Below are 21,581 nucleotides of genomic sequence, written 5' to 3' on the forward strand. Positions count from 1 at the left end.
TTTGTTTTCATTCATGTGTGATGTTCTTTAAAATAAAAGCACTGGAAACACAAACACACATGAAAAGAATGTGCTTTATACCCTACAACCGACCCGTGAAATAACAACGCACGTTAATACTGATGTCTTAAAAAAGGGAAAGAAATTTGTTATAGTGTGAAAAAAAAAAGCTATGAACATTTCTCATGAAAGCGTACATAAAAAAAATCCACCACTAGTTAGACATAATTGTAATAATAATAACAATATTAATAATCATAGGGTTGGCCATGGGGTTGGTCATGTGACACACCATTGGTCATTGGATGGCACCAGCCAGTGCCTGAGGCTCCGCCCCCTTCTGTGCTACTTCCTGCTTTATGTGTAGGCGTTGAGTCGCTCTTTGGAGCGTGTGGAGTGGATGTCGTGAAGCTCCTGCTCCTCTTTGGACTTGCAGTCTTCGTATTTCTGCATCTTACACGCGTCCTTCACGTAGGCCCAGTTAGCCGACAGAACCATCAGGTAGTGGATCTGAAATCAGAGACGTCAGGACGTGACACGTTCAAACGTGTACAGCTGTGATGTGACGTGACATGACGTGACGTGACATGACGTGACGTGACATTACGTGATGTGACGTGGTTTAGTTTTGCACTTGAGCTACGAGGTTCACAAAGCTGACCTTTCTGTAATCACTGAAATGTTACGCCATCTTGGACAAATCATTTTTCTTTAGCATCGTTTAGTATGACTCCGCCCCTTCCCAGGCCCCGCCTCCTGTAGTTTAAAGCATAGCTGTAGGCTAAACCTTGAAGACGAACTGATGCTCGTTAATAAATTTTTACTTTAAGCTTACTCAAATTTTATTTGTGCTATTTTATTACAAAATTAAAAATTAAAACGAGGGTGGGTTCGTACTGCTCACGTATCACATGCTCACTGCTGATTGGACAAACCGTATCACATGACTCGCAAAGAAAAAGAATTACATTTTTTACTCTATTATCTAGTCAATCTAGCGAATCTAACTTTCTAATGCTTAATAAAGTTATTCGTGTTATTAATAGTGAAGAATAAATCTTTCTTCTGAGAAACCTGACTTCCTTTAAGCGGCTTTTTAACGTTCCTCGTACAAATTTGACATCGTATCTAAAATAACATCGTATCTAAAATAACATCGTACGAACATCCTTGATAAAAAAAATAAACACAATTAAACTCATCATATTACCTCTTAATCTTCCTCCAGCTCTCTGTTTTCTGTCGGGTCTGAGATTGACGTGCGATGTAGCCAATCAGCAACGAGCATCTGATGTTCAATAAGACCCGCCCCTTCCTATTTTTAAATGATGTGCTTTTTTTTAATTTTGTTGTTGTGTTTTTTTTATTTGCTTTTGCTTTATTAATGTGTTTTGCACTTGCCTCTGGTCAGAGCCTTTTTGTACTTGATTTTATTTCTTTTTTGTTGTTGTTTTTGTTTTTTTTGAAGATGTGCGATTTGACGTACACACTCCTGCTCATTTCCCGTCACTTTGTTTGCCACCTGTTTCGGCGTTGCTGCTCTGTGAGGACTCGATGATGTCACAGCGTTCTGAGCTAAATTTAACTCCAACACCAGCAGGAGGCAGTGTTGTACCCCAGCGGGACATTTCCACTTCTTCAAAACCTGTACCTGTGTGTGTGTGTGTGTGTGTGTGTGTGTTTTGTGTGTGTTTGCATGTTTGTGTTGTGTTTGTGTGTTTTGTGTGTGTGTGTGTGTGTGTGTGTGTGCCTTTGTGTATTTGTTTGCATCTCTGTGTGTATTTTGTGTCTTTTAACGCATCGGCAGCTGAGTTTGTTCATATTTGCATATTTATGTAACAATATTATGTAAAATTAATACAGTTTAAAAACTGAGTATAATTAAGATTATTATGTGATCATATATACACACGTTATGCACGTTACATCTACACATTACGCATGTTTTGTATGCATATTCATAATAAATAGTCTACGCATATTCATAATGGTTTGAATAAACCACAATCTAATGAATATGTAATTAATGTCAGATGTAATATACAAATTATGCTTTTCTTAAAACTGCAAATCTGTAATATTTTGATTGAGGCCACACCCACAGATTTAGAAAGCCAGGCGGCCTTTTGTGTTTGATGTGTTGTTTTAATGTATTGTGCCATAGGCGATATCTCAATCATCATTATGCAAATGTATGCAAATGAGCTATGCAGGGTTGCACAAGGCCACGCCCTGTTTGTTTCCTCACAGACAAAGTAAACATGTTTGTCTCTTGTCTTTGATGTGTTTTTGTGTACTGTGTTTATTATAGCCATATATAAATATGGATAATTATTCTGCAAATATATGCAAATTATTTGTGATGCTCACAGTAAAGGAAGCCAGGTTGCGTTTTAGTTTTTAACATGATGTGTCATCATCATCATCATCATCATCATCATCATCATCGCTCTCTCAGAAAATGGTCGCCTACAAATGACTGAGTGATGTTTGTAACAAGCTCACGGGCCCTTTCTTCTTCTTTTAGTTTCCATAGCAACTGTGTGACAGACCCCGCATCTCTCCGAGAGACAGAGAGAGAGAGAGAGAGAGAGAGAGAGAGAGAGGGACAAAAAGGAAAAGGTGAAAAGCAGAACCAGGGATGGAGAGGAACCTGTACACTGAAGCTCCGCCCACTGCTTATTCAACCCTGACAAACGTGAACTCGATTTCCCATGATGCATAGCGAAGGCAGGAATGACTCATCGCTCTGTTCTGGTATTTACATGCAGAGCAGCACAGAGGAGATGAAGTGTGTGATGTAATTCAGCCATTTTGCTGCAGTCAGACCCGAGTAAGTACATAAATCAAAGCTAATAGAAAAAATGAGGCAGAAGCAGCTTTGATTTATCACATATACTGTACATTACAGTACAGAGAAATTCTTTTCTTCACAGGAAGCTGGAGTCAACTACAAAGATACAGCGTCCCAGAGAGGAAAGAGTTAAGGGCCTTGCTCAGGGGCCCAACAGCAGCAGTTTAGCGGCGCTGGGTTTTAACCATTGAGCCTCTATTACCCATAAAGCTTAGTGGCAGCGGTGGGAGTCGAACTCACGCCCCCAGAGAGACTGGAGCCTTAATCCAGCACCTTAGACGACTCGGCCTGAACTGGTTTATATTCCTCTTACAGGACAGGAATTTAGCAAAGGGTACAATTTTTATTTATTAAAGAATATGTCATACTTTTTAACCGATTTTTAAGAATTAAATATTTGTAAAACAAGTTCCTGTGCTCACTTATTGTACATTATAGCAGTCGTTCCCTCACAGGCTCTCTTTTTTCTCTCTCTTCAACTTAATTTAGACAAAAAAAAACACAGCTATTTTATTCTTTTTACTGAAAGAACTCAAAGAAGCGTAAACTCCTCTGTCCTGAAGATGTCAGAAAACTTAAACTTACAGCTTTACTTCTGACTGTTACAGAGCGCTGACACTGGAGACTCCTTCCATACATGTTAAATAAATTACAAAAGACTTCACCATATCAGTGATTCCACACGTTTTACGATTCCCTGTGAATGAGCTGTTACTATGGAAACGATAACGTATTAGAACGAGTGCATTAATATAAACTGTAATGTGATCAGCACCTTCTGACCAATCAGAATCCAGAACTGAACAGCGCTGTGGTATACAGATGTTAATGCCTTTTGCAGTTGGTGCATTAATGCCAAAGTTCACTGTTTATTATAGAACTAACACCATAAATAATTCTAGTTAAAGGAGCTCGCGCTATAATTCACACGTCACTCTGTAAACTAATTTATTTACTGCTGTAAAATGTACTGTAGATTTACAGCGAACTCACCATGGCGATGACAGCGGCTCCGGCTCCGGCCAGCGCACACACGAACAGGTGAAAGGTCATATCCAGCTGCGGACACACCCCATATTTCACTCACATTAAAGACTGTGTTTTATTTTAACTGTTTAAGTAATAAATGAATGGTGGAGTTCAAAACGCACCTCTTTAGATACACACATTTTGAAGAATTTCTCAGTTCCTGCACACACCGTCTTCTCCTCTCCGATAGTCACAACACCTAAAACACAGGAACAACAACAATAATAATAATAATAATAATGATAATAATAATAATAATAATAATAAACAATAAATTGTACTACAACCATGGGAGAAGAAATTTGGTTTAACTAATAGTCTGTTTTTATTTGTTTGTTTGTTTGTTTGTTTGTTTGTTCTCCAGACATTTTAACATTTTTAATTTTCCTTAAATCATTTTTGATTTTTTACATTATATTTTTTATTTTTTAGATCAACAACATACAGTTTACTTATATCTATAATCACCTTCTTAAAACAAGTTTACAAATACTTTACCACATGTATAAAACGATCAAATTAAAATGAAATAAAAGAAGAGGGAAAAAAATTAAAAAGAAAAATAAATTAAAAAGTACAATTTCAATTAAATATTAATTTAACAAATTTTAAAAAGATGAAATAATATATACAAAAATAAAATATTACAAATGTTCATCAAGCACCTGTACTTTCATTTAGGAAATGAAAGTTTCTTCTGTTTTGTTTTTAAATTTTAAAGGGATCATTGTGAGATGAACAGAACACAGGGTTAAGCAAAAAACCCATGTGCAAAAAGGCTTTAAATGTGGCTACAAAAGGAGGAAATGCCTTTACGAAGTGTAATAACCTTGTCCTGAAGCACTTCCTACACTTGGAGTTTTGTTTTGGGAAAGCTGCAAGGCTGGAAGTGATGTGTTCCATTGCTACTGATTTGTTAATAAATAAATTTTTGTTATTTTCTTAGAGCAAATTTACTTCAATCCAAGGTTAAAGTTTATATTTTCAGTGTGAGATTAAGCTAATTAACAACAAATCCTCTTTACCAAGGGTGCCAATAATTCTGCACTGGTGCTGGTAGATCAATTTACCGAATTGGCGTGGGTCCAGACACAGATTCGCTCCCTCCAGTACAGTGGTGTTTTGGCAAATAGTCCAGATGTTGAAGTAAACGAAAACGGGCAAAGCGGTGAAGGCCGTCACTCCCAGCCAGGCCAGCATGAAAATATACGTCAGCATGATGAACTGGGAAAAAAATAAAATCAGAAATATTAGACCAGATCTATTGGCACTGGGTGTGAAAAAAAAAAAAGTACGTAATAAATACCATAAATTCTTATGATACTTCTGTGAAGGTTGGGGTTTTGTCTCAAAATTTTTACAAGATTTTAACGGGAATTCTAAATCGGGATATTTTACGGGACACTTTTCACAGCTCAGTTTGCTTGAGGTCGTGGCTCACATTCATAGTTTTCTTTCTTAATTCACATTAAATCAAACAAAATCCAAGACAAAAACTTCACACTCACAATTTTGTTCAAATTTGTATGAATTAAGTCATTATGTCAATTTGTTTTTTTTTAAATAAATGAAGTAACTTTAATGTATGAAGACATAAATCTAACCAAGTGAGATGTAGTTCTTGTTTTCTAATTTTTTTCCACCACTGAGAATTTTATGGGGTTAAAGGAACAGATCAAATCTGGTGAGTTGTCTCTATGTATACAAGTAAAGTCTGATGTTCCTCAAGGTTCTGTTCCTCAAGGACTGTTTTTTCTTTTTTTTTTTTTAATATACACTATATGCTACCTCTGGTGCAATTATTCATCAACATCTTATTTCTGCTGATGACACACAGCTGTATGTTTCAGCCAATCCTGAAAACAGACACTAGCTTCAGAAAGTTGTGCGATGGACCAATACATTGTTCTTTATCCAGTTGTAAAAGTTAACAGTGACTTTTCTGCATACAAACATAAGTTTGGTGTTCCTCAAGGTTCTGTTGTTTGACCACTGCTTTTTTTTTCCTTTTTCCATTTCGTAAATGCTAATGACTTTGCTAAGTATACATAAGTAAAATCTGATGTTCCTCAAGCTTCTCTTCTAGACCCACTGCTTTTTTTCATTATATATTCTACTTCTTGGTGCAATTCTTCGTAAACACAGTATTAACTTTTCATATGCTGATGACACACAGCTGCATGCTTCATCATCATGTGAAATTATAAGTGTTTATTTCTGGGTAAATTTGAGGAAGACTCCGTACCCATGCGCTAACGCAGCGACCGCAGGCGGTGATCTTAAAGTCTCCGTACAGATCTTTAATGGCTCCACTTGTGAAAAAGCCCTCGACCATCAGCAGGATCCCGTAGACGAAGAAAGCCGAGGCGATGCCGTAGATCACGTATTTGATGATGTCGATGCTGGAAAGAGAAGAGGAGTTACACTAACTGTAATGTACAGTAGCTTATATAACCGTTATTAAACTGAATTAATCTGAAATATTGTTCAGATTCTTACATTGAAATGCATCTAAATCTCATTTTCAGTTCACTCGTTTAAATTGTTGTGACGACTCGTATTTAACTGAAATGGTAACACACTTACATGCGACACACAGTGTTCGATAACTGTGCCTACATTGTGGGCGTGGTCTTATGGGCGTGGCCTATGTCACTAGTCAACATATCTCTTAAATAATTTGCACAATTTGTAAAAATAATTTGTTTTAAGTGCATTTTAATATCGGAATAAAACCCAGAAAAGGATGAAACCACCGTTATAATTTCTTTTTCCAGTTTTGCAGCAAATATAAATCATTTGTAACTAAGTGCAAACAGGAACCAACGTTGTGAAAGTAGAAAATTTTGGCAATCTAAGGTTTTTACTGCATCATAGCTAATTTGCATAATAAAGAATTTACATCATGTACAAAATTGTGACTCGATCATAAGGAGGAAATACGAAAGACGGGTTCACTCTGGCAGTGCAGTATGCTAGCTAAACACTCCATAAAATAAAGTATATAAAAACTAGCACATCATGAACTTCATGAGCTCCGTAGAGATCTAACCGGGCAACGTTTGGATTGTTTATTATGAGCTCACATGGTGAAGACGTCCAGCGAGTCTCCAGCAGTCCTGACCACTTCAAAGTAGTTCTGTAGGATTGAGACGGTGCCGGAGAGAGCCTCATGACCACACCCACAGAACAGAGCCACACCCGCGTACAGCAGGATGGTGGCGATCAGAGACGGGTACGGGATCCCACGCAGACACTTCAGACAGCACTCCATACATCCTGAGAGACAGACAGACGCCGAGAGAGAGAAACAGACAGATAGAGAGAAAGAGAGAGAGACAGAGACAGATGGAGAGGGACAAAGAAAGTGAGATCAGACTCAGCTGGAGGCTGTGGAGCAAAAACAAACAGGAATCACCACAAACTGTTTGTCTGTCTGTCTGTCTATCTATCTATCTATCTACACTATATGGATAAAAGTATGTGCACCCCTGACCATCACACCCATATGTGTTTCTTCTCCAAACTGTTACCACAAACTCTGAAGCACACAATTGTATAGAACGTCTCTGTGTGCTGTAGCATTACAGTTTCTCTTCACTGGAACTAAGAGACTCAAACCTGTTCCAGCATGACAATGCCCCTGTGCACAAAGCGAGCTCCATGAAGACATGGTGTGTGAAGGTTGGAGTGGAAGAACTCGAGTGTCCTGCACAGAGCCCTGACCTCAACCCCACTGAACACCTTTGGGATGAACTGGAACACTGACTGAACCCCAGACCTCCTCACCAACATCAGCGCCTGACCTCACTAATGCTCTTGTAGCTGAATGAACACAAATCCCCACAGCCACGCTCCAACATCTAGTGGAAAGACTTCCCAGAAGAGTGGAGCTCATAATAACAGCAAACACAGGGGAATAAATCTGCAGTGAGACGTTCAACAACATGCACATATGGGTGTGATGGTCAGGGGTGCACAAACATTTGGCCATATAATCTATCTATCTATCTATCTATATATCTATCTATCTATCTAGCTATCTTCCTGTAGTGTGCGTGTGTGTGTATAAATATAACACACTCTTGCTCTACAGTAATTCAGTCTATAAAATCTGGAGTTGTTCCTGATGTGTGTTACAGCAGTGCTGAGTTACGGCACAGATAATAACCACATAATAAACCTTCAACCTCACACACACACACACACAGACACACACACACACACACACTCACACTCACACACTCTCTCTCTCTCTCTCTCTCTCTCTCCCTCTCTCTCTCCCAATCTCTAACACACACAAACACACACACACACACACTCTCTCTCTCTCTCTCTCTCTCTCTCCCAGTCTATAACACACACACTCACACACTCTCTCTCTCTCTCTCGCTCTCTCCCAGTCTATAACACACACACTCACACACTCTCTCTCTCTCTCTCGCTCTCTCCCAGTCTATAACACACACACACACTCACACACACTCTCTCTCTCTCTCTCTCTCGCTCTCTCTCTCTGTCTGTCTCTCTCTCCCAATCTCTAAAACACACACACACTCTCTCTCTCTCTCTCTCTCTCTCTCTCTCTCTCCCTCTCACCTCTTTCTCTCTGTCTATCTCTCTCTGCCAGTCTATAACACACACAAACACACACTATCTCTCTCTCTCTCTCTCTCCCCCAGTCTCTAACACACACACACACACACACACACACATAGCTATGTGATGGTACATAATTAATGCATGTTCAGTGTGCAGTGGTGGGACAGACACTCTAACTGCTATATTTAGACAGGACTGTCATCAGCTGTTTGATTTTAAACTTCGCTTAGCGTCTGGTTTATGTTCGGTAAATATTTCAGGTTTAGGTCCGACTGCAAGCGTTTGATCTCCATCCAGTCCAGTATAACGGTTTTCATACCTCACCTGCTCACGACCGTAAACGCTTTATAACACGACTGTCTTCAGTCCAAACCCAAGAAAGCTTGTGAGGATTGAAAATTCGAGATTTGTAAAGAAGGAAGGAAAAATCTAAACCTGAATGTTTATCCTTGTGGAGATTTGTTTTGTTTAAACATTTAATCTTCAGAATACATGAAATAAAGCTATGTTCTGTTAAGAAAAAAAAAATCTCTCAAACTAATCTAAATTTTAATTTGATTATTTGTTCAATAGTTCATTTTGTTCTATATCCTTTATAAACTGTAGTAGGTATCAGAAAAAGAGGCGACTTTATATTTTACTATGCCGTTTATTTTTTTAATATCTACATTTATTGGATCTTATGAGACTCTGTTGTATCTGATATTTTGTTTTTGGGGAAAAATATACAAAAAATTTGGCCTTGTTCATTCAAATTGGAGTAAATGTATGTTTACAATGCATTTAAATTTAAATAAATTTAAATAAAACAAATGTGAGCAAATTAAATATATAAATAAAACGATATAAATAATTATTTTTAAAAAATAAATAAATAAATAAAATAAAATAGATAAATAATGTTTTACATTTAAATACATTTTAAAAATAGCTTTTTTTAAAAAATGGATATATTATATTTTGCAAAGAAACGTCAAATGCCTTATTCATGACCTCATGAGTAATTCATACACATTCGAATGAACGAGGATGATGCAGTTAGATTTCATTCAATTTTGTACATAAAAAGTCCTAAAAAAAAAAAGGCTAATTTGATTAACCATAACTAAAACTATATTATTGTATTATTAATAATTAATATTATTTGTAATAAATTAATAAATAAATGTGAGAAGTGATGAGCGTTAAAAAAAAAACTGTTACAGATTTAGTAGTAGTTTCATTATTTTGCGTTAACGCATCATTTTTGGGGGCACTTTGGATGTTATAAATCGTGTTAATTGATAATGTGCAGTAAAATTAGAACTCTCGCACCATGAGACTGAAAGTGAAAAGTAAAAAATGGAAATGAAGTCAAGCCTTCAACAAACTGAACAAAAGACCCATGCAGGAGAGTGTTAAAGCTCCTACAACCCCAAATACCCCCCTAAATACCCCTCCTCTACCCTCCCCCTATTCATTCCTGCCCCTGAACCCATCTGTCAGTCTGACACCTCGTCCTGCCCCCAAACCACCCCTACTGCAATTAACCCTCCTGTAGTGCGCACTCCTTAGCAGTATTGTTTCCTAGTGTGTTCCTCTGGAGAAAAATTACTCACCTCGTGGGTCATTTTGAGAAAACAGATTTAAAAAACGTATGAAATTGTTGATATTATAAGTTTTCTGTAAGGACGAATGCGTTTACTACTGTGTGTGTGCACTTGGATGGGTTAAATGCAGAGCACAAATTCTGAGTATGGGTCACCGCACTTGGCCACAAGTCACTTCACTTCGCTTCACTTCACTTTATTTAACGTTTATGGAAGGAGTCTCCAGTGTCAGCGCTTTGTAACAGTCAGAGGTAAAGCTGTAAGTTTTCCGACATCTTCAGGACAGAGGAGTTTACAGCTGTTATAACATATGTGAGAACAGGAATTAACTTGTTTTATGGAAGTTACACAACATTATATGTATTTATAAATGGATAAAAAATAAAAAGTTTCATTTTTTAATTAATAAAAAATTGGACTCACTGGCAAACTGCTGTGGTATAAGAGGAATAAAACACTGTGGGGTGTGTAAGTCTGCTTAGGATTTTGCCGTATCACCTTTCAGACACAAATTCACACAGAATGTGATTTTCCTGTTCAGAAGAGCGAAACTGAATCTCCATTTCCTTTCCAGCTCTCAGTGACCTACTTACCCTGTGCATGTCAACACGCGCTGATCGCTCTTATACGAGCTTAAATAAAAGCCTCCAGCGAGAGAAACCCCTCAGTAACGTTCAGCGGCGCTCAAACCCCTTCGGCACCATAGATTCCCCTCAATGCTCCTCCTGATCTACTGATCTGATTCACTTATATCGCATCTGATTCATTTATCTCTGTTTGTTTATATCTGATCTGATTCATATCTATCTGATTTGATTTATTTACATCTGATCTGATTTGTTTATATCTGAGCCAATGAATTCATACTTGATACGATTCATGTGCATCTGATCTGATTCATATATATCTGATCTGATTCATGTATATCTGATCTGATTCATTTATATCTGATTTGATTCATTTATATTTATTCTGATTCATTTATAGCTATTCTGGTTTGTTTATATCTGATCTGATTCATTTATATCTGATTTGATTTATTTGCATCTGATCTGGTTTATTTATATCTGAGCCAATGAATTCATACTTGATATGATTCATGTGCATCTGATCTGATTCATATATATCTTATCTGATTCATCTATAGCTACATCATCTATAGTGAATCTGATCTGATTCACTGGTATCTGATCTGATTGATTTGTATCCACTCCGATTCATTTCTATCTCATCTGATTTATTCATATCGGATCTGATTCATTTATATTCATACTCGATCTGATTCATGTGAAATTGATTTCATTCATTTATATCTGATCTGATTCATTTACAGTATAAATGATCTGAATCATTTATATCTATTCTGGTTTGTTCATATATGATCCAATTCATTTACATCTGATCTGATTCATTCATGCCTCATCTGATTCGTTTCTATTTGTGTGATTGAACATTTGAAATTTAAAATAAAGAACGTGTATCATGAGTTTCTAAAAAGCAGTCAGTCTCTCACGTTCAAAATAATATGTGCGTGTATGAGTGAGAGTGTGTGTGCATGTGCGTGCATGCGTGTGTGTGTGTGTGTGTGCATGTGCGTGCATGCGTGTGTGTGTGTGTAAACCATCTGTGTTTAAAGTTAAAATAACCTTTTATCCATGTGGGCCCCTGTTCCACCTTCTGACATTTGTTCATTATTTCAGTGTGAAACAAAAGCCTGAACAATGAGCTTTTCTCCTCACATGCTAATAATATTCTTAACTGAGCTTAAGAGACAATTGGTGGAACCACAGTAACGCTGTGTGTGTGTGTGTGTGTGTGTGAGAGAGAGGGAGAGAGAGAGAAATAATGGGGGCCAAAAAATAGGACAGAGGGTCTGGGTAGAGAATACACGGGAAAAATATCTACACACGTAGAAGTCTGAAAGTCAGATGTCTGTGTGTGTGTGTGTGTGTGTGCGTGTGTGTGGATCATAATAACAAAAGGTGCCAGGGCTCACACAGTCCCAGTACACAGTCATTTATCAAACGCTTGCCATTTTTTCTTTACTGCCAGTTCACATTGTACATGAAATTCTGCAGGAAGAGATGTGAGAAGAGAAGATTGACGTCAAGAACTTTTTTTTAATCGCCTGACCTGGTCACAAGTTGGGTGACAAGCGAGATAAAACAAACATGGAGGACATAGTACTGGTGAAAATGAATCTTCTTGAGTCTTCAGTGAGAGAATATGAGAAGATTTACATGTTAAATGGAAAATATTCCAGCATTGCTGTAACTAAAGATAACAGCGTGTGTATGTCTGGGACGTTCAGCAGTACGTGGTGTTATGTCCCACTTTACAGTCAAGTCACACAAGCAGCTCAAACTCGCTGGATTTTCAGCCTTCAAAACACCAGCAAAGACAAACAACCTCCTCATTCCCAGATTACACCAAGCTTTATTACAGCTGCATTACTGATTATAATAAATCTAATCTAGAACGAGAACTAGGCTAGTTCATTAACTAATACTAATACTAGGACTTGTAAGAGTGTTGTTATGGTTACAGTGTGTGCAATGCATGAGCTGCTTTTTAAAAATCAGCACAAATAATGCTCTGACCAAAGATTTGTCATTTTAAAAGCTGTATTTCTTTAAAATCTAAAGAGAAGAACAAGATATCTATTGCTAAAGATTCTTCACTACAGGAAGGTTAAAGTGCAAACACTACGCTAAATATTTAAAATGATATTGAAAACTGACTTTCTGCAGTTTGTAGGATTGTGAAGTACTTTAGTACAGAAGTGCAAGAAAAAAATCCCTATCAGCCTCTCGTTATTACGAGAAAAGTTTCTCATTATTAAAATACATCTTGTTCTTATGAGAAATGCATATTGTTATTGTTAACTTCTCGTTTTTATGAGAAACGCATCTTTTTATTAATAGAAAATCTTTCTTTATTTTGAAAAAAGCGTCTCATTATTACAAGAGAAGCTTCTTGTTATTAAAAAACATCTCATTCTTACGAGAAACAAATGTTGTTATTGTTAACGTCTCATTCTTATGAAAAAAACATCTGATTATTAGTAGAAAATCTTTCTTTATTATGAGAAAAGCATTTTTACGAGAAAAGCATCTCATTATTGTTAGAAAACAACTTTTATTTTTACAAGAAACGCAACTAATTCTAACAAGAATTGCATCTCTGTACTATTAGAATACGTCTTGTTATTAAGAGAAAAACATCTCTGTATTAATATAAAAACATCTCGTTGTTATGAGAAAATCATCTTTTTATTATCAGAAAACATCTCGTTGTTATGAGAGAAGAATTTTCTTATTATAGAAGAGGTTTTATTTATTTCTTGCATAGCAGAAATGGACGTTTCGTACGTACGTGCAGCTATATGATGTAGTTTACAAATCGCATTGAAACGTATTTATCCATAACAACGAAATGCAATCTGGAAATTACGAGATACTTTAACTTGCACTAACGTGATATTTTTCAATGTTGAGATGTTTTCTTGTAAGAATGAGATGTTTTCTCATACTGTTAAAATATTGATGGGGATTTATTTATTTATTTGTTTGTTTGTTTGTTTATTTATTTATTTTTGCACTTCCATACTCTACACATTCATGACAGGAAAGTAAAACCAATGGAGATCAGTGAAATTTACAGGCAGAACTCATAGATAAGGTAGGAGAGGCGGCTCTGCGGTGGAACTCTAATGGCCTAATGTTCTCTAACACAATAACGATGAGTGCTAATGAAATGCCCATTCTCCCATGAGGCCGTTCACCTCCATCACTCTCTCCCTCGCTCCACTCGTCTGCTCTGTAGTGGACACAGTGAGCTCCCTGTGCAGCTGAATTACCTCTGATAATTCATTTTCCTTAAAGAGTCATCGTTAAATGGTAGAGTGAGCATCACACTGAACACTTAGTTATGCCCAGTTACGATGATATTAACTGTAATTTTTATATATAATGTTTATAGTGAGTGTAACAAACACTAAATTAAAACTGAATAAATGCTTTTAAGGAAGAGTGGCAAGATACCGAGTTGCAAAATAATCCAGTTTATAATCCAAATTATAACTTCACACACCATGAACACGAGATCTGCGTATGGAATATTTGTGCCGCTAAGAGTAGGATTTTGAATTTTGTAAATGTTTTGAATGAAATAGAATTTCAATGAAAAATAGTTCATTGTAAAATGAATGAATCCTGTAGATTGCATTTATTTTGGTTTCATTGTGCACTGAAATCTTTCATGGAGGCAAAGTCTCTGCTAACACTGCAAGCAGGATCCAATAGAAAACAAGAGAGCGGGACTGCGGTATTTCTCAAAAATCCTAAAAATCATTAATAAATTCACACTGTAGTGCACTATCACTCACACTGTAGTACACTATTACTCACACTGTAGTGCACTATTACTCACACTGTAGTGCACTATCACTCACACTGTAGTACACTATTACTCACACTGTAGTATCTTTAACTCACACTGTAGTGCACTATTACTCACACTGTAGTGCACTATTACTCACACTGTAGTACACTATTACTCACACTGTAGTGCACTATTACTCACACTGTAGTATCTTTAACTCACACTGTAGTGCACTATCACTCACACTGTACTATCATTTACTCACACTGTAGTGCACTATTACTCACACTGTACTATCATTTACTCACACTGTAGTACACTATTACTCACACTGTAGTGCACTATTACTCACACTGTACTATCATTTACTCACACTGTAGTGCACTATTACTCACACTGTACTATCATTTACTCACACTGTAGTACACTATTACTCACACTGTAGTACACTATTACTCACACTGTACTATCATTTACTCACACTGTAGTGCACTATTACTCACACTGTAGTGCACTATCACTCACACTGTAGTGCACTATTACTCACACTGTAGTATCTTTAACTCACACTGTAGTGCACTATTACTCACACTGTACTATCATTTACTCACACTGTAGTGCACTATTACTCACACTGTAGTATCTTTAACTCACACTGTAGTGCACTATTACTCACACTGTACTATCATTTACTCACACTGTAGTGCACTATTACTCACACTGTACTATCATTTACTCACACTGTAGTGCACTATTACTCACACTGTACTATCATTTACTCACACTGTAGTATCATTTTCTCACACTGTAGTGCACTATTACTCACACTGTAGTGCACTATTACTCACACTGTACTATCATTTACTCACACTGTAGTGCACTATTACTCACACTGTACTATCATTTACTCACACTGTAGTACACTATTACTCACACTGTAGTACACTATTACTCACACTGTACTATCATTTACTCACACTGTAGTGCACTATTACTCACACTGTAGTGCACTATCACTCACACTGTAGTGCACTATTACTCACACTGTAGTATCTTTAACTCACACTGTAGTGCACTATTACTCACACTGTACTATCATTTACTCACACTGTAGTGCACTATTACTCACACTGTAGTATCTTTAACTCACACTGTAGTGCACTATTACTCACACTGTACTATCATTTACTCACACTGTAGTGCACTATTACTCACACTGTACTATCATTTACTCACACTGTAGTGCACTATTACTCACACTGTACTATCATTTACTCACACTGTAGTATCATTTTCTCACACTGTAGTGCACTATTACTCACACTGTAGTGCACTATTACTCACACTGTACTATCATTTACTCACACTGTAGTGCACTATTACTCACACTGTACTATCATTTACTCACACTGTAGTACACTATTACTCACACTGTAGTACACTATTACTCACACTGTACTATCATTTACTCACACTGTAGTGCACTATTACTCACACTGTAGTGCACTATCACTCACACTGTAGTGCACTATTACTCACACTGTAGTATCTTTAACTCACACTGTAGTGCACTATCACTCACACTGTACTATCATTTACTCACACTGTAGTGCACTATTACTCACACTGTACTATCATTTACTCACACTGTAGTACACTATTACTCACACTGTAGTGCACTATTACTCACACTGTACTATCATTTACTCACACTGTAGTGCACTATTACTCACACTGTACTATCATTTACTCACACTGTAGTACACTATTACTCACACTGTAGTACACTATTACTCACACTGTACTATCATTTACTCACACTGTAGTGCACTATTACTCACACTGTAGTGCACTATCACTCACACTGTAGTGCACTATTACTCACACTGTAGTATCTTTAACTCACACTGTAGTGCACTATTACTCACACTGTACTATCATTTACTCACACTGTAGTGCACTATTACTCACACTGTAGTATCTTTAACTCACACTGTAGTGCACTATTACTCACACTGTACTATCATTTACTCACACTGTAGTGCACTATTACTCACACTGTACTATCATTTACTCACACTGTAGTGCACTATTACTCACACTGTACTATCATTTACTCACACTGTAGTATCATTTTCTCACACTGTAGTGCACTATTACTCACACTGTAGTGCACTATTACTCACACTGTACTATCATTTACTCACACTGTAGTACACTATCACTCACACTGTAGTATCATTTACTCACACTGTAGTACACTATTACTCACACTGTACTATCATTTACTCACACTGTAGTGCACTATTACTCACACTGTACTATCATTTACTCACACTGTAGTATCATTTTCTCACACTGTAGCGCACTATTACTCAAACTGTAGTGCACTATTACTCACACTGTAGTGCACTATTACTCATATTGTAGTACCATGTATCTCACAATGTAGTGCCATATTTACTCATGCTGTAGTATGATTTTACTCATAATCTAGTACACTGGTACACTGTAGTACCATATTACTCACAAGTACACTATTACTCACACTGTAGTGCACTATTACTCACACTGTAGTACACTATTACTCACACTGTAGTGCACTATTACTCACACTGTAGTACACTATTACTCACACTGTAGTGCACTATTACTCACACTGTAGTACACTATTACTCACACTGTAGTGCACTATTACTCACACTGTAGTGCACTATTACTCACACTGTAGTACACTATCACTCACACTGTAGTGCACTATTACTCACACTGTAGTACACTATTACTCACACTGTAGTACACTATCACTCACACTGTAGTACACTATTACTCATATTGTAGTACCATGTATCTCACAATGTAGTGCCATATTTACTCATGCTGTAGTATGATTTTACTCATAATCTAGTACACTGTTACACTGTAGTACCATATTACTCACAAGTACACTATTACTCACACTGTAGTGCACTATTACTCACACTGTAGTACACTATTACTCACACTGTAGCGCACTATTACTCACGCTGTAGTACATTATTACTCACACTGTAGTACACTATTAATCACACTGTAGTGCACTATTACTCATATTGTAGTACCATGTAACTCACAATGTAGTGCTATATTACTCATGCTGTAGTATCATATTACTCATAATCTAGTACACTATTACTCACGCTGTAGTAATATATTACTCATGCTGTAGTGCACTATTACACTGTAGTACCATATTACTTACTAGTGCACTATTACTCACACTGTAGTAATATATTACTTATGCTGTAATATATTGTCACTCACAGTGTAGTGCACTGTTACTCACACCATAGTATCTTTAACTCACACTGTAGTGCACTATTACTCACACTGTACTATCATTTACTCACACTGTAGTACACTATTACTCACACTGTAGTGCACTATTACTCACACTGTAGTACACTATTACTCACACTGTAGTACACTATCACTCACACTGTAGTGCACTATTACTCACACTGTAGTACACTATTACTCACACTGTAGTGCACTATCACTCACACTGTAGTACACTATTACTCATATTGTAGTACCATGTATCTCACAATGTAGTGCCATATTTACTCATGCTGTAGTATGATTTTACTCATAATCTAGTACACTGGTACACTGTAGTACCATATTACTCACAAGTACACTATTACTCACACTGTAGTGCACTATTACTCACACTGTAGTACACTATTACTCACACTGTAGTGCACTATTACTCACACTGTAGTACACTATTACTCACACTGTAGTGCACTATTACTCACACTGTAGTACACTATTACTCACACTGTAGTGCACTATTACTCACACTGTAGTGCACTATTACTCACACTGTAGTACACTATCACTCACACTGTAGTGCACTATTACTCACACTGTAGTACACTATTACTCACACTGTAGTACACTATCACTCACACTGTAGTACACTATTACTCATATTGTAGTACCATGTATCTCACAATGTAGTGCCATATTTACTCATGCTGTAGTATGATTTTACTCATAATCTAGTACACTGTTACACTGTAGTACCATATTACTCACAAGTACACTATTACTCACACTGTAGTGCACTATTACTCACACTGTAGTACACTATTACTCACACTGTAGCGCACTATTACTCACGCTGTAGTACATTATTACTCACACTGTAGTACACTATTAATCACACTGTAGTGCACTATTACTCATATTGTAGTACCATGTAACTCACAATGTAGTGCTATATTACTCATGCTGTAGTATCATATTACTCATAATCTAGTACACTATTACTCACGCTGTAGTAATATATTACTCATGCTGTAGTGCACTATTACACTGTAGTACCATATTACTTACTAGTGCACTATTACTCACACTGCAGTAATATATTACTTATGCTGTAATACATTGTCACTCACAGTGTAGTGCACTGTTACTCACACCATAGTATCTTTAACTCACACTGTAGTGCACTATTACTCACACTGTACTATCATTTACTCACACTGTAGTACACTATTACTCACACTGTAGTACACTATTACTCACACTGTAGTATCATTTACTCACACTGTAGTACACTATTACTCACACTGTAGTATCATTTACTCACACTGTAGAATCATTTCCTCACACTGTAGTACACTATTACTCACACTGTAGTGCACTATTACTCACACTGTAGTATCATTTACTCACACTGTAGTGCACTATTACTCACACTGTACTATCATTTACTCACACTGTAGTACACTATTACTCACACTGTAGTATCGTTTACTCACACTGTAGTGCACTATTACTCACACTGTAGTGCACTATTACTCATACTGTACTATCGTTTACTCACACCGTAGTGCACTATTACTCACACTGTAGTGCACTATTACTCATACTGTACTATCGTTTACTCACACTGTAGTGCACTATTACTGCTTATCAGTAAACAAGTCTTAACTAACCAAAAGGCCTTGTACAAGTATTTTACTACATTATATTAGTCATATTGTAGTACACTTTGTAGTACAGTATCAACTACACTATAGTATTGTTTTACTCACATCGTAGTACACTATCACTCTATCACTCAGTGAACAAGCCGTAACTAACTGGCATCGTTACAAGGTAAATGATGTCTATGTATATTACAACATGACATAATTTTTATTTTTTAATTAATTGCCAGCAATCTGTGGTGCATTTCTATTTCTCTATTTTCTTAGATTAATGCCAAAGCCCTTAGAGCTCTTACAGGGAAGATGACATATATGACCACTGTCATGGCAACAGGCGGTCCTACTGCCCATCATGCACTGCTTTCAAAGGAAGAGAGGGAAAAAAACAGCACACATGAAGAGCTGCCATGGAGATGGAGGGAAAAAAGGAGGAGGAGGAGGCGAGAGAGAGACAGAGAGAGAGAGACAGAGAGAGAGAGAGAAAGCAGAAGAAGAAAGGGATATGTAATGGGTGCTGTCTATCTATCTATCTATCTATCTATCTATCTTATATTTAAAAAAGATTGTACCTATAAAAATGGTGTAAAAAATATGGATGGAAATATTTCACATCTCCCTCAAGCACCTGAATGTAAACATGCCCATACACGGCTGTGTTTGGAGAATTTCAGTCCGCAGACATGCTGTTGTTATAAACATGTTATAAACATCAACCTTCGAGTGTCACACGAAGCAAACGAGTGCATGGAAATAAACGGGAAAATGAATATACAGGCGACGTCTGTGAAGGAAAAAAAGGAGGACTGACTGAAATGCGCAGCAAACAAAGACAAGCCTCTCGGACCCTTCACATACACACATGCATGCACACACACACAAACACACACACACACACACACACACACCATCCACTGCCTGCACACACCCACCTCTTTACCAAATCATCGTTCATTCACACCATTTATATTGTATTTATGGATTTTTCAGCAATTCCTAGCAGAGGGATTGATGCATGTGAATAATTTAATGTTGTTACAGCAGAGAAATTAATTTTTAAAAATGGCACATTATTAAAAATCATAAATTTGGTGCAATATTTAGTGCAGCAATTTATCATTAACTCTCATTTGGCTATAACCTTGATTTATAATCCATCAGACACAATAGAGAAGGGTGCAGAGGGGATTAGTCATGAAGGTAAACAACCAAACAAGACAGATGGATGATGGACAGATGAGAGAAAGAGTGAGAGAGAGAACAAAAGAGAAAGATGCATTCCTTTACCTTTCTGGCTCTGTCCCTCGTCCATGTCCTCCTCCATGTTTTTTCTTTTTTCCCTGATTTGGGTACGACTCGATTTGACTCGACGACGGTTTGTGTGTCGCTGCAAAAAATCTCGCTCTTCTTTCTCACAATAGAGACTGAGACTGGGGCTCTGAGCTCACCCCTCCCTCTCTTTCCCTCTTTCACGCTTTCTCTCTCTCTCTTTCAGTCCCCCTCCCTCTCTTCCTCTCATTCTCTCTCACAGGGACGCGACTGTCAGTGCAGATTCTTTTCAGTCCACTTCCCTTTCAGCAGTGAAAGGCTTTTTAGGGCAATGTTACACACAGTCTGATATCTCTCTTTAGTAACAGGTATGTAAATGAGGGAAAAAGAAAGAAGAAAAATGGAGACACACACACACACACACAGGAAAACCCAACAGCAGCAAAACACAAACTGCACCCAAAAAAGCTGACTCTGTAAAAAAAAAAACATACATTCATTTATCACTTTACTGTACTGTACTGTACTGCATCCTCATAACTGTAATGTCTAGATGCAAATAGTCATGCATAATAATAATAATAATAATAATAATAATAATAATAATAATAATTAATTGAAAAAAAATAATCTTTATACAAGTAAATAATCATGTACAATGAAAAAAAGCTGATAATAATGGTGCATAATAATGATAGAAATTATAAATAATGTTAATAATCAGGCAAAAATCTTTCATCTCTAATCACTATTCTGTAAATCAGTTAATACTCATGCATATTAATAATAATGATAATCACAAATGCACAGTGATAATCACACACGCACAGTGATAATCACAAATGCACAATAATAATCATACACGCACAGTGATAA

At 36.9% G+C, this 21,581-nt stretch overlaps 1 protein-coding gene across 1 annotated transcript in view; it reads right to left on the minus strand.

The window, feature by feature from the left end:
• Positions 1 to 20,899, minus strand: part of gpm6aa (glycoprotein M6Aa) — a 23,294-nt gene extending 2,395 nt beyond the window's left edge. Inside the window, exons 1-7 of the mRNA XM_026947442.3 lie at positions 20,724 to 20,899; positions 6,970 to 7,162; positions 6,129 to 6,285; positions 4,954 to 5,107; positions 4,006 to 4,082; positions 3,848 to 3,913; positions 1 to 510 (exon numbers count right to left, since the gene is read on the minus strand). The exon at positions 1 to 510 is cut by the window's left edge and continues 2,395 nt beyond it. Of these exons, the coding sequence (XP_026803243.1) occupies positions 358 to 510; positions 3,848 to 3,913; positions 4,006 to 4,082; positions 4,954 to 5,107; positions 6,129 to 6,285; positions 6,970 to 7,162; positions 20,724 to 20,760 (837 nt within the window). The 5' untranslated portion in view covers positions 20,761 to 20,899 and the 3' untranslated portion in view covers positions 1 to 357. The remainder of the gene's footprint in view (positions 511 to 3,847; positions 3,914 to 4,005; positions 4,083 to 4,953; positions 5,108 to 6,128; positions 6,286 to 6,969; positions 7,163 to 20,723) is intronic.
• Positions 20,900 to 21,581: the final 682 nt, after the last annotated feature.

This window comes from Pangasianodon hypophthalmus, chromosome 7 (assembly GCF_027358585.1).
Source record: "Pangasianodon hypophthalmus isolate fPanHyp1 chromosome 7, fPanHyp1.pri, whole genome shotgun sequence".
In the NCBI taxonomy this organism is placed as follows: domain Eukaryota; kingdom Metazoa; phylum Chordata; class Actinopteri; order Siluriformes; family Pangasiidae; genus Pangasianodon; species Pangasianodon hypophthalmus.